The sequence below is a fragment of the Aythya ferina genome (assembly GCF_964211825.1).
Source record: "Aythya ferina genome assembly, chromosome: 3".
NCBI classification, from domain to species: domain Eukaryota; kingdom Metazoa; phylum Chordata; class Aves; order Anseriformes; family Anatidae; genus Aythya; species Aythya ferina.
Genome location: NC_140298.1, coordinates 29,152,136 through 29,166,118, shown reverse-complemented (window position 1 = coordinate 29,166,118; position 13,983 = coordinate 29,152,136). Strand labels below are relative to the sequence as shown.

Sequence of the window (13,983 nt, the reverse complement as noted above, 5' to 3'; positions counted from 1 at the left end):
CAGTTCTCTGCTTTTTCTCTTACCTTTCTGTCACTCGGATCTGCAAACCATGCTGTGTTAATCTTGTTTTGTTTTTAAACAACCTACTTAAAATTTAGATACACTAAAAGATTCTTTTGCAGATTCAGGAAGTTAACCAGAGGTGGTCCATGCACCAAGGAAATGCCCACCATTTTATGTTCAGCAGTTCATACCATCCTTTTGGTTTAGAGGCATACTAAAACAGGAGAACTATGCTGATCATTTAGGAACAACTACTCCTAATAGTGGTGAATTTTACTCCAAAGTGTTTTACTGTAACCACCTTAATCCAGTCGCCTATTTTCCACTCATTTCCCTTTGAAAGCTAACCCTACATCAGCCTGAACTACTACGGACTCAAATCTATCTCATGCTCATTAATGTGGTGGTTTTGTTTCAGATATTTTAGCAGCTTTGGATAGTAAGTACTAAAAACATTACGCATTTAATTTGGTATCACATTTTGTATAAACTTAGTAGAAGCAGTCATCTCATTAAGGTATTTGGACTTTGCAGCTCCTACAATAGCTCAACGATTTCTTGTTCTTTAAAAGCATTTTGTGACAACTGGTACGTAACATAGGTGTGCTGACACTGTGATATCCTGTAATTCACATTAACAGCTGCACATACAATTACAGGCCTTCCCAAGTAAAAACCTGACCAATTCCAAGGGTTTTCTCTGAGCAAGCAAGGACTGAAATTCCTTTGAGTGATAGAGAGATCAACAGAAGCCTTTACAAGTGTTAAAACACAGTCTGATCCCGAGGGCATGCATAAAAATGCTACCTGCTGGTGACTGAAAGAGCACAATTTTCAGACTCTATTCAATTCTACTGAATTTCAGCTGGTATTCTCCAATATGTAATCATCAGAAAGGGATCACAATTACCCTCTTCAAGTAAGCATTTCAGCATTCCCGTGTTCATAGGAGGGTCTTAATGGGCCATACGTTTTGAGATTAATCAGTTCCCTTTCCCTGCCTCTGATTCCTTGTCTCACAAGAGGGCTGCTTACCAGCAAAATTTGATTCATCTCCTTACAGAAAACAGCATCAGCTGTTCATTTGTGAGCCAAGCCTAGGGAAGATCACAGGGTTTTGGAACCAGATCTTTGTTTCTGTCTACTCAAAGAGTGGCTAAACACAGAATGATATAAAACAGGGATGGTGAGGACAGATGGGGTCACGTACTCCATCTCCTAATCTCCAGGTAGGGACAATTTTGTCTAAGCACTACTTAGCAGATAATTCTCTGACTTACTCTTTGGAGGTTCCATCGGTGAGTTCCCATAATGCCTCCACGAAATTTATTTGAACTGTCTGTATCAGTAGAGAGGTTCTTTTATGTCTAACATACAACTCCAGTTAAAGACATCATTACTTCTATTTTTTCTGGCTGTAGACATATACTAAATTACTAAATTTGGTAGTATATAAATTTGCATTTGTTTTACTTACTCCTGATACCAACTGCTTTTTCTGCAGAACTGTTTGAATAGTAGGGTGTTATTTAAGACTTGCCCTACACTATTGCAGCAGCTGAGCCCTACAATATCACAACACTTTTTGTTTATTTCAGCAGAACTCAAATAAAAGCTGTAATTCATTCCCCACAACAAGGTGTTATTGAAGGCAGTCTGGAGGGGAAGATCCTAAGAAGGCATCAATATCCTAGAAATTACAATAGCAGGAATATTTTTTAGTGTCTAAAATTACCATGAGTCTATTCTGAGCTATGGTGTGTCTCTTCCAGAATAATGTGGTGGTTTTTTTTTTTTTTTTTGGTGATACTTCAGTAAGAAAATACAGTCACACTTCAAGGTACTCTACCATTGCTGTCAAGTTATCTAAGAGTGTCTAACAAAAGCTAATTTACAGTGGGAGGGGTCTACAAACAGGCGCCATTAAGTCTAGAGTGATGAGACTGACATCAGTCTGACATCAGTCTGACAAAGTTATAATGTAGAAGGGTACTATAACTCTGTGTGAAGTACAAGGTTTCCATCCCAAGGAATTCTTTTACTTCTTTCCTATTCCTCTAAGCTAATACACAGTGAGGCTTCTATTCTTAATCTATTCTTAAGGGAAGGAAAGAAAAATTAATTAATAGACGTTTGCAAGTAAGTAACTAGTGCCTGTTTCTTTTTTTTCCCCAAAATCATGAAAATCAGAGTTCTAATTAAGATGGGATAACAGATTCATCTTCCGAATGCTCTTCCCCAGCAGGGTTTTGTAACTCTAACAGTAAGTACATAATGAAAATTATATGTATATGGGGTAGAGAGATCGAGAATGTTCTGAAAAATATACAGCAACATTGTTTTCTGTACATTAAAGCAGAAGAAGCAAAGCTTGCATCTCATCTCAAGTTGCAGAGATCACTAATCAAAGTTATTCTTCTTACTTGATTAATTTCCAGTCTGATACAGATACTACACAACCAAACACTAAAATCCTTTTAAAGTGCTTAAAGACAAAAGCTATCATCGTTATTCCCTGACTGGACAATTAACTGTGACCCTCTAAGTAAAGCGAGAATTTCAACATTTGAAGGTTGTAAAGAGACTATAAAACTTACTATCAACAAACAGTTCATTACGGACCAGCATCTGTAGGATGGTAGGTTTTTTTTGTGTGTGGTTTTTTGTTTGTTTGTTTTGCAGGAAGGGAGGTGTTGAATCTGTTAGCAGATTCCAGTCACTACCTTTCCTATTTCCAGGTTAGCAAAAGGAGAGGAAAATGGCAGGGAACAGCAGTCCTTATGGTAACTGCAGCTGAACAGGATCAGACTGGAAAGTTTTGAGTAATAGATTCTCCTTAGTGAATATTTTTAAGACAAAATGAACTGCCTAGGAACCATGAACATTATTAAAAAGTAAACAAAAGACATTTTCGTAAAAGATGAGTTAAACAATTGTGAAAGCAATGAGACTGAACCAATTTTCCTAATACAAATAATAATTCAGTTTTCTTAATATGCGTTCTTTGTTTAGTTCTTTTCTTACATCAAATGCTTTTGTCTTAGATCAAACTATCATCACATAGTGATCTGCCCAAATGTGACTCAGGTTCACTAGAGGATAGATCCACAACAAAACAGTCACATATTTTCCAGATAAAATAACTGTAATTCACTTCTAGTTTTACCAACTCTTCTTTGGTGCATGGCTATATCTTACTGCTTATGAATAACATTGTGGGTTGTGTGTTTGTTTTTTTTTTCTGGCTATAATACCAGTCACTCATACCAAAAAATGTTAAATATTAATGTAGGGATGTATCTTGCAATCTGTTCATAACTTAGTAGAAAGACCAACTTCCAAAGATTCATGTGCCTAAGGAAGCCAATAGGGATAGATGGGAGAATTCAAAAAGAATAGGCTTGTATTGCAATATGCAAGAGCTTGGGCACTCTAAAAATCTCACTACCTGCAAAAGCAAGTGCTTTCGAAAGCCTGCCTTCTCCTTCTGCACAAGTTAATGCGAATGGGTTCTACAGCTACCTATGAGTGTGTACGGTTACCAAAAGTCAGCCCTCCAAAAAGGAGGAAAAAAACTACTGAAAGTATATGGAAATAAGCCCCAAACAGCTCAACTCTGGAGATTACTGATCCTTCTGAATCCATGAGAATTAATACAAATCAGAACACTAAGAATCAGTTTAATGTGCAGAAGGACACCAGCACACACTAGCATCAATAGGAACCTGTAACTTCGGGCACATCAACACAGCTGGTGGCTGCTCAACAAGGACTATAGGATCATATACGCCCCAATGAACCAAAAGACCCTCTGGAAACTTCACAAATACCCAGCCAAAATTTATTGGTACATCAGTGCTGTTTTCCACTTGTGAATAGACAAATGTGGTTGACCTCCCAGTTGTTGCTCTAACCAAGTATTACGAGGGAGTGAATGAGTTTGTGTGAACTGTATGAAGGAATAAATGGACAATGTGGCTAATTATCAGCTAGTAACAACAGCTTGGTTCTATTATTAATAACAGCTGCATTAATAAAAGGTGTTTTTATTAACACTGGTTGTGATCTGTGTCTTCCCCCCAACTCAATTCCCTACCAAGGAAAAGAGAATTTGTAGCACTCCTTTTTTCTGGTCCTCACTATGTGATTGGCTCTACTTCTCCCCAACAGGAACAAGCAGTGTCCGCATGCCCCTGCAAGCTTGGATGAAGGGGAAAAAAAAAGGCAGGGGAGGGGGGAAAGAAAAAAGAAAGGAACGCATTTTATTATCTTAAATTACTTACTTGGTAGGGGTATAGAGTAACACCATTTGTTCTTGACAAAGACCAGGTGCCGTCAAGGTACTGATGAGCCTGGATAGCCACAGAATTAAGAACGTTACCATTGCTGGGGCTGGTGGCCATTTGAAAGCTGACCTTGGCTTGGTGTCCAGGAGAGCCATTTTTCTTCTCCACCCCATTGACAATTCCTAGACTGTTGGGTTTTCCACTGTGTTTGTTGGTGACAAAGCCTGTATAATTAGACGTAGCATAAGGAGCAGGCATGTATGCCCAGTCCCTGGGCTGCAAGCTGCCCATGTGCCGGGAACCCACTAACGTGGGGATGTTGGAGAGGGGTGGGGGAGATCCTGGCGAGGCATCGTAATGTTCTGAGTTGGCAGCCTGCTCTAAGGTCAGCACCATCTGAATGGCCTCTTGCTTCAGCTGGTTCAGGTGTGTGGCACAAACATCGCATCTGTTGTCCTTCTCGTTCCATGCCTTCCGAATGGTATTGGGAACTTGGAGCTTGTCATGAATCACTGAAGAGAAACACGGGTCCTAAAGAGCAAAGAGAGAAGGGAGAGGGGGACAGGAGAGAAATATTTAACCACTGTCACCACAGTGAAACATTATTACTGCTGATTGTGCATTTCAAAAGCCAATTTAGGAGATAAGCTTAGAATGCAAACAAAAGCCATTAGATATAGTCAACACATGCCAGCAGCAGAGTTAAACAAAAATGAGAAACTGGATCATGTAAGAAAGAAAAAAAATATTTTACTTTTACTGATAAATGATGAATGTTATAATTCCAATGCAAGCTTGAATGCATGGCAGGGAGAATGAATTAACCTGCTTCACACACACCACTGCACCTAATTTCTGACTTGAATGAAATCTACTTCTAGTTACACAGGTGAGATCAAGGGCAACTCCCCTAAAATCAATGGGCTTATAGCAAGGTTCGCTATCTACTCATCATTTGTAGCGAACAATTTTCTCCTTGGAAAGTGTATTTTTGAGACAAAACCGTGTATGATTTAAAACTGCCTACCTCATATCTTTACCTTTTAGGTAGAGTTTTCAATGGCAGTGGTGCTCTCTGTGGAGCCACCCCAATCTGACTACAATGCTGGCCCAAACTGCACAACAAGTGCTTCAGCAAGTTGTGATTATGCAGTATTGTGTGGTCTTAGAAATGCAGAGCAATGATGTTTGTTATGCAGAACAAACCATGACAACTACGTGATGGAAACTAACATTTCGAATGCACTCATCTGAGGTTCTCTCTTTACATGCAAAAAACAGGAGTTCTAGACTAGCAGTGCTGGAAGTGGTGGAGAATATGTATATATTCTGTGCATATATGTATATATATACATATATGATAAGGTAGGTGAGGAAAAAGAGCTTTATACTCAAGTGACTGGTTATGGAAATTTCACACAATATTTTAGCACTTTTACAGGCCAGGCTTCCCCTCCTTAAGTTTTGGGGACTTATTGGTGGATTTTGTTCTAATTATTAAAAAGATTTACATGCAGTAGCATCAGAATCTATTTTTTCTTCTTTTTCTTTGAGACTTTATCAGCTTCAGCAGGAAAATGAAATCAAACTGGAAAAGTAGAAATAAAAAAAATCCAAAAATAGAGACCACCCTTATCAAGTAATTTGATCAGCCCCATGCCATCAAAGATGGACAGATTTCATGTCTTGATAGTTTAGCTGCACTGGGAAAAAATGAGTAGCGGGTATTGTATAAGGAGGGAGAAAATTCATCGGTAAAGGGTCACATTCATTATGATCCATCTTTATTATATACTCAAGCATTTTATTTTCACTGTTTAACTACCGTGAACAGCTCCTCAGCATGCAGTGATTAATTGATTCATAAATCATGGTGCCTCTTTATGCACAGCAGCAAAAGAGCAGTTCTAGCCCCAGAAGCCCAAGAGAGCCATATAAGCTGATGGGAAACAACAGGAGGCTGAGATGTGATCAAGCCTCAAACTGGTCATTTCTATTCCATGCACAAAGGGGGTCAGAGCATCAAAGTGTGTCAGGGAGGCAGGAACTGGATCCTGCATCAGCCCTCCCCCCTTAACCTTCAGGAAAGTGGCTGATGGAAATCAGGGGGAAAAAACAGGAAGCAAAAGATGTCAAATCCTATTTTCCATCCAAGACCACAACTAGGTCAACAGATCACATCAGATACAGGCACCCCACCCATGATGCCAGGTACGCAGGGAGAGGACTCTACTGTTCCCCTAATGCACTAGACAAAGCCATCCATACAGCTGAAGTGAGGTGTGAGTCTTCTCTCCAGGCTGCTCAATGTCAGTCCAGGAAAAATCCTCGCCAGCTCTTCCTGCAGCTAGCTAATGCCACAGAGCTGGTGGTTGTTCTTTGAAAGTTAACTTCCCTTAGGCAACTGGGCTCGAACCCAGGTACTTATACACAGCATTCAGATCCAGCAGCAGTTTAACATGGAAATTCCTGGATACTATGATAAATATTCCAAGGAAATAAAGCCTTCTCTTAAAGTAAGCAAATGTCAGTATGATATAAATATTCAAGTAGCACACCAGCTTTAAGGAGTGCTGGACAGCAGTGAATTCAGCTTCATCTCAGTGTTAAAACAAACATCAGATCATTCTCTGATACAACAATAAACAGAGAGAGAGGAAGGAATACTGTTCCTCCTCGGGAGTAGAAAGGAATAAAACAGACACCGCCTGAATTGATTACTGTTACAACTGGCCCTACTTATCTATCAGACTCCCCTCCGTGGATAGCTCAAAACTGGATCCAGGTCTAGGATATGAAACAAAATCCTACAGGATAGCGAATAAATTTGGAGAAACACAGGTTCCAGAAACGTTAGTCATAGTCTGTTCTCAACAGCAACAAAAAATGCTAGAGCCCATTTACTTTGTTATTCTGCACTGGGCAGCTACAGCGTAATTTCGCAGAAGAATTAGTGGACAGACTTGCAACACATCTAGGAGAAGGTCAAGGCTGGACAGTCACAGCACCCTTGTTTGAATAACAGGGCAATGCAGCTACATGACAGTAAGTTTCATTATTTCATCTGCAAGCAATCATCTGCACACATTTCCCTACAGAATGCCTATTAGTTCAATAAACAGGATCTTGTCCCATAGGTCTGTATGAAATAGTGACGGGCAAACCCCATGAATATGTGGTTTGTGTTAGCTGCACTGAGCAGCAGGAGTTGGAAAGGTTATGCTCACTACTAAAACCTGTGAGGTCTCAGAAACCCCATACACACTGTCATGAGAGCAGATTTGCTTGTGAAATCTGAGGTTGACACTGGAAATACCATTTATATTTTGGCACTCATTTCCAGGCCTGACAGAACAAAGTACAGTGACACTGAAATTGAAACAGAACTTTAAAAGTCACATAAGAGTTTGGTTTGAGTTCAGGGCAAAGGTTCATGATGGTTTCTCTTATTGCTCTAATGGTTCACCCATCTTTAGTATAAACAGCATTACTATAAACTCCTATTCCTAGAATAAACACATGAAGACGTGTAAGAGGTCTGAAAGCTTCAGGAGATCAGTCACAACATGGACCACAGCAAAAATGCACAAGGCAAGCACTGAACTAAACAGAGTACTGAACTGAACTTGTCTGTAAGGAGCATTTTCGCATTGAGTTTTCAAGCTCAAGTAAAGACCAATGCCAGCTATGCTTGGCTGTTCATCGTCTCTACTCTGGCCATCTATTAATTTATCCCTCCTCTTTGGTCCTGAATTATAAAGCCACGTTGGAAATACAGTAGAGTTAAGGAAGTTTTGCTTTTTAGAGCCATCATAGACAGGGATGCTGAGGAATTCGTGCTTTACCCATTACGCAAGCACTGCTTAAAAAACATTGAAGTTCACAGCTGTAACAGGGTAAATGCAGCCTTGACCTCATGGAGGAGGGGGGACAGCACAACTGTAGATCATGTAAGGTAATGCAGAAGCATCCTCTCTTTGTCTGCCTTCATAAAGCTGTACCTTGCTCTACAATTTTCATGACATTGCAACTCCATCACTGGAAAGCAGACCAGGAAGAGCAATTCTTTCCTTCCTGCTACCCAGCATGGTGCCCATCTCCCTCTACAGAGAAAGCAAACACTTTTAGCATGAAGGACAGTGCTTCACACACACACCCACACGAAGCTCAAAAGGAGACAGGACACAAGCAGACAGAGCTCAACTGGTGCAGAGAGGAGCAGGCCAAAAATAGGATGAGCAATTTGCACTTTCATGTTACATGGCACCCAGCTGATCAGAGGTTCATAAGCAAATGTTTCATATGCCTGCTACTTGTTTCACAAACCAAGAAGGTCGACAGTAATATAGGGCATGCAGTTGTGCATGAAATCTTAAAATTTGTTCTGCCAACTGTAGCCAATCCTATGTTGTTACCTCAGAGAAAACTCAACTTTACAACGGATCTCAAGACCTGCTTATCAAATTTTGGTTTTCAACACCAGTATTATTCATTGCTCTTCAGGGAAGAACAAAGCAGTCAACACCAGCTAGATCACAGAGGTCAGCCTCTGCTTGGAGATGCTCACAAAAAACTCATGGATTTCTCTTGTTTCTGAGAGGGTCCAGGCAGCAATGACTGCTGGTGTGTAATCCATCACACAAGGAGAGGGGAGAAATAAGGGGAACACAACAATCAAAGCTCTGCCCTGGAAAGGGTGTTTTCCAGATTCGCATTCTCCACAGGCAGGGAGTAAAAGAACTAATTAAGAAATGTAAGTAGGAGGGAAGCCTTAACCCTGATAAAAAACACATGTTTTTCCATGACTGTGCAAACATCTCTGCTCTAAACACAATCAGGCTAGTCCACGGTTGGTCTCTGTTTAAAAAATAAATAAATAAAGTCAGCTTTTTCTGTTGTCTTTTCTCTCTTGAGGGCTCACTTTCTAACCTAATAAAAAGATTATACTTGTAAATTTACTTTCCAGAGGCACTTGGGCTATTTTCCAAGTGACTCTGCATCCTAACTTAAACATATCCTATCATCTTCGAGGCTACATTTCAGAGATCTGCTGTTTTCAGCATTCCAGAGCCCCAGCAGTTGAAAAACAGCTTCTCACTGTTACAATGGCACCACTTCTGTTAAAGCAAAAGCATGTTCAAATAAGCCTCAGTCAGTGGGAGTTTTTCCTCAAATAAGGATGACAGGAGAGAGACCATGACTATAAATTAGTAGGACTGTATCACCAGACTGGCTGGGAGCCTTCAGATAAAAACCAGTTGGTTTGCTAAGTAAAGACTGAACCATCTGAATTATCTAAGGTGACAGGATCTCTGCTAGCACAAGCAGCCTTTGCTGAGTAAAAGCAGAAGTTGTACATGAGGAAGACCAACAGGGCAGTGCAATGGCCTCCCTTTTTCTTTTGCTCTGCACATCTCAGCTCCTTTGCTAGAAAAGGAGAACATATTTCCCTCTTGTCATTCGGAACCCTCTCCTCTCCCCAGCTGGAGCATCCCCCTGCAAGCATTGTTAGTGCACACTGGGAAGACGGCAGAGAGAGCAGAAGGGGGCAGAGAAGGGAGGAATCCTGGACTGGAAGACTGTAAGGAGGACAAAAGGTGAGACAAGGGCTGTAAGGGAAGAGAAAGGGAGTAAAGGAAGAGGCTTTTTATATGACCCTGTTTCCAACAAGCCCTTGCAGAGAGACTCTCTCATCGACTGCAGTAAAAACTTTCATGGTGTTACCATAACCCACCTCTTTAGCTAATACCATTTTTGTCTCTCAAGCTTCAGAATTTGCTTTCTGCTGACGATGTGAGCCTTCACTTTCACAGAGGCCACAAGAATGCTCCTTGCCTTACAATGAGCATCTCCAGAATACATCTGTGGGATGTAGGAGCAATTTTTTCATAGAGCAGGGGAGGGGGGGGAATCATATCATGATCCTCTCTGGTACAGTATAGCCCTCACAAGAGTTTCAAGGAGTTTTTCTTGAGCTGGCAGATACTACTGACATTTGGACTTTAATAATTTAACATTTGTCAGTACAAACCAGCCACTCTGCAGCCAGAGAAATGCACTCCCTCGGTTTAGGCTCTTCGTCTTCCTATCTGAAAGAGACAGATAAAGTCTGAGAGAGACTCCCTCTCAGAAACTTGCCGCAGCAGGAAGCAGGGGAGAGAAAACACTGGAAAAAATAGATGGATTAAAAAGGGGGAGGAGGAACAGAAGAAGGGGCAAGAAGTGTTTTCTAATTGCCGAATGGATCAGCTTATGGCTCTGATGATGGATCAGCACTGACAGCCTTACAGCTGCACACATCTGGCACACAGGTGTTTGTGTTCGCATTTGATAGTTAGACAGCAGCCAGATTTTTAATTGGGTTGGGAAGAAGAGATGGAATAGCAGCAGGAAAATCTAAATATACGCTCAATGGTGCAAATCCAAGCCTTGCCCAATGAGCTCTGCTGTTCAGCTGTCTGGGGCTCTGCAGCCCAGACCTGAATCTGTGACCAGAGCATGCAGAGGGTGTCCTGGAAGGATATTTCTTCTGTAGCTACATGGTAGACCAACTCAGCCCTTGCCAAAAGGGTAGAAATTGTCAGCTGCCTTTCTGTAGCACAAAGAACAAACACAAAGCAGCACTGGCCTCTTCACTTGTGCTGGAAAAAGCAGTGGGCCTAGTCTCTCCTTCCAGCCCGGTGAGTTCCTGCCCAAATGCTGACAGATTGCATTTGCTTTCCTAGCTGCCAGAGCACACTATGAGCTTGTGTTCAACCGATTACTCACCTTGGCCCCCCAGTACTTTTCTGTGTCACTGCTGTAAGCAGTCTTGTGCCATGTACCAAACCTAGATGTACCACAGATGTATTTTTGCTCAAGTTTCCAGTCACCCCACAGAACTCACTTGCTATAGTTGCTTTTTCAATAAACTGGTTGCCAGCCTCAAATTTGACCTAGCTATTGCTAGAATGAGATGCTTTCTAGAGCCTACAAACTGCTAGCTTTATCATCCAGATGTCTGGCCTCATTCCTCACCAGGGTGGCAAATATATATTTTTTATTTTTTTTTATCCACAAAAACCTTCCGAATGCCATTCACAAAGATACTGCTCTTGTTGGCATCCTGTACCCACCCTTTCAAACCCATCTGGGATAAGCACGAAGCATGACTGACCTATAACTACATGGGCCAGACCTGTTAAAATACTGGAATAACATTAGTTTTTCTTTGATCTTTTCAAATCTTCCCATTATTCCAAGCTTTGGTAAGCACTGAATAAACAGATCACATGAACTTCTAAGTAACCAGGCTACAGGAGAAATTATTCTTATAAAACAACTCCAGATTTTCAAAGCTTAGCTCGCTTTTCCTGTGAGAAGAACACTGCAGTCCTTTGATGAATGCCAGCACTGAGCAAGTATTGACGTTGTAACCTGTGATTTCTCAAATAGGTGTCATACCTGAAGAATGGTAACTAAACATCACAAGTGTGAAGGTCAGGACACTATCTGTGACACCTACATACTTACTGTACTCATGATTTATAAATGGATTTGCAGCAAGCTGAAATCTCTTGTAAGTGCTATTCAAACACAAGAATCATATTCCTTTTATTTTAAGCAAACAGTCATTAGCAGAATTATTGTTTATTTCATGGCCCTCTCATTCTCAGAAGAGCTATTCAGAATGTAACTTTATCAAATCTTTTCAGCTTCAGCACATCTACAACTGACGTGCATCAGAAAATCAAAAAGATTCTGTCCTATTCAGCTTACTTTTGTGTCCTGTTTTTGAAAACCATTCCTGCACGCTCACTTGTGAGCTTTTCTCTCCATATGAAGAAACATAAGTATCTTCATAGAGCAGGCATATTAACTAAGATCACTGTTCTGCAGAAAAAAAAAAATACCAATAGACTAACAGAGGTTATTTTATAATGGGTAAAGAGATTTGCTTTTGCATGTCTGATCTTCCTTTCTCTACTTGGTTTTCTTTGTTCCAAAAAGCTGTATGAATAAAATTCTACCTGCGTTTATCTGTATTTCATGCAGAGATTCTGACCTGAGCTAACTCTCCATCTTGGATATGCTCTCCTCAAACAACACTCATTCAGGATCTTTTCTTTGCTGCTGCTATTGGATTTCTACCCTCCTTCCCAGCTTGACTGGTGAGGAGCTGGGAAGGTCAAGGGTATGAATTGACTAGACACAGCACATCGCAAGCCTTAGTGCAACACTTATTATGGTCTGTTAAAACCTGAAGAGTCCCTATATGCAGAGTTTTACTGCAATTTAACAAAGCCATCTTAAATTCACACTTTAAATTAAATTGACTTTGTTTCATGTCCTTGAATACGAGAACACCAGACAACCCAACTAATCTTAATCTTAGCAAAACTGCAAGTAAAAGTAAAATCCTGCCCACTTTATTCAAATCAGATGGAGCTCATCTGTGTGCCAGCTAGGAAACAACATTTTCTTCCTGACCTCTGGGAAAGTATATCACAAAGACAATATCCACTTTGCAGTAATAATGAAGTCTCTCCGTGCAACTTCACAGTCAGAGACACATGAAAATTTGAAATATATTTGCTTCTTCACTGTGTTTTCAGTTTGCATTAGATAGATAACGTTGTTAAAAACACGTAATTTAGAAATAGGAGCAAGTCTCCCTTCTGCACTGATTCTCAAATCCTTGCATATGTGGCAAGTTCCAAGCTGCACACAGACCTGCTCTTATCACTCAGCAGCAGTCATATCTCAAACTAGCACTGATTGGAGATTTTTACCAGCTTTTTATTCCAACTGAACTAAAGAGCATATACCTCAGCATCTGCAGAGCTGTTACATGCCTCGTTCAGGAGCTATTTCCTTCACATGAATGGACCCAGGATGAAGTGAGCACTGTGAAATCTAGAGGGCTGGTTAAGACCACGGAGAATAGTCCCAGGATCACTGTGCAACCCCTGAGGTTACAGAGGGAGAAGATGAGATACCGACTTGAAGCTGATGGTGAGAAATAAGGGGGGGGGGGGGAAGCAGCGGAATGATCTATGGAAGAATATATATTTTTTCAAACTGATTTCTGATAAAAATAATTTGAAGGGCTAGTTGATGGGATCAGCAAAGATTCAGAATTGCTGACCCAGGCAGAGAATCACATCTCTGTTAATGTGTTGTACCCTGCTCTGCTTTCCCAAAAGACTTGTGCTGCATTTTAGGTGCAAAGAAGTTGCACAAGAGCATCCTGTTATTTGCTCTGAGGTTTGACAGCACCTGTTTGGAACATCCTCCTTGATGCACAGCAGGCCTGAGGTGAGCTGCTGGTTTAAATAGTAGCCACACATGAGGTGCTGACAGCCACTTGCTCTGTAGGCAGCTAATGTCCCCTTCTGTCTAGCCATGCAGGCTCTCACGGCCTCAATCTCACCTGCTAAATCCCTTCCCTCAGTAGTATTGGGCCTGTTAGCATTTACCACCTCTTTCTCACACCAAGCCCTTCACCCATAAAAGGGCCGTCCTGCTTGGTCCTGCCTTTGGATTCTTCACAAACTCCCATTGTGTCCAAGAAACTACACGTACATTTCCGTGACTCAGCATCTTGGAAATCCCCCTTTTTTCCACAGAAAGGGCAAAACGCCACCATCCTGCTTCTTTCCTCCCAGGAAAACAGTACCTACACTTCCCCTCCGGCTTGCACAGCCTTTTGCAG

The 13,983-nt window shown here is 41.1% G+C and overlaps 1 protein-coding gene across 5 annotated transcripts in view; it reads right to left on the bottom strand.

Moving 5' to 3' along the window:
- KIF26B (kinesin family member 26B) overlaps positions 1–13,983 on the bottom strand; it is a 301,650-nt gene that overhangs the window by 200,574 nt on the left and 87,093 nt on the right. For 4 of the 5 annotated variants that reach the window (XM_084512195.1, XM_084512198.1, XM_084512197.1 and 1 more), the window contains one exon: positions 4,287–4,820. In XM_084512195.1, the coding sequence (XP_084368321.1) occupies positions 4,287–4,820 (534 nt within the window). Of the gene's footprint in view, positions 1–4,286; positions 4,821–5,043; positions 5,136–13,983 lie in introns of those variants that run through there. The other variant, XM_084512196.1, reaches the window with a different exon arrangement.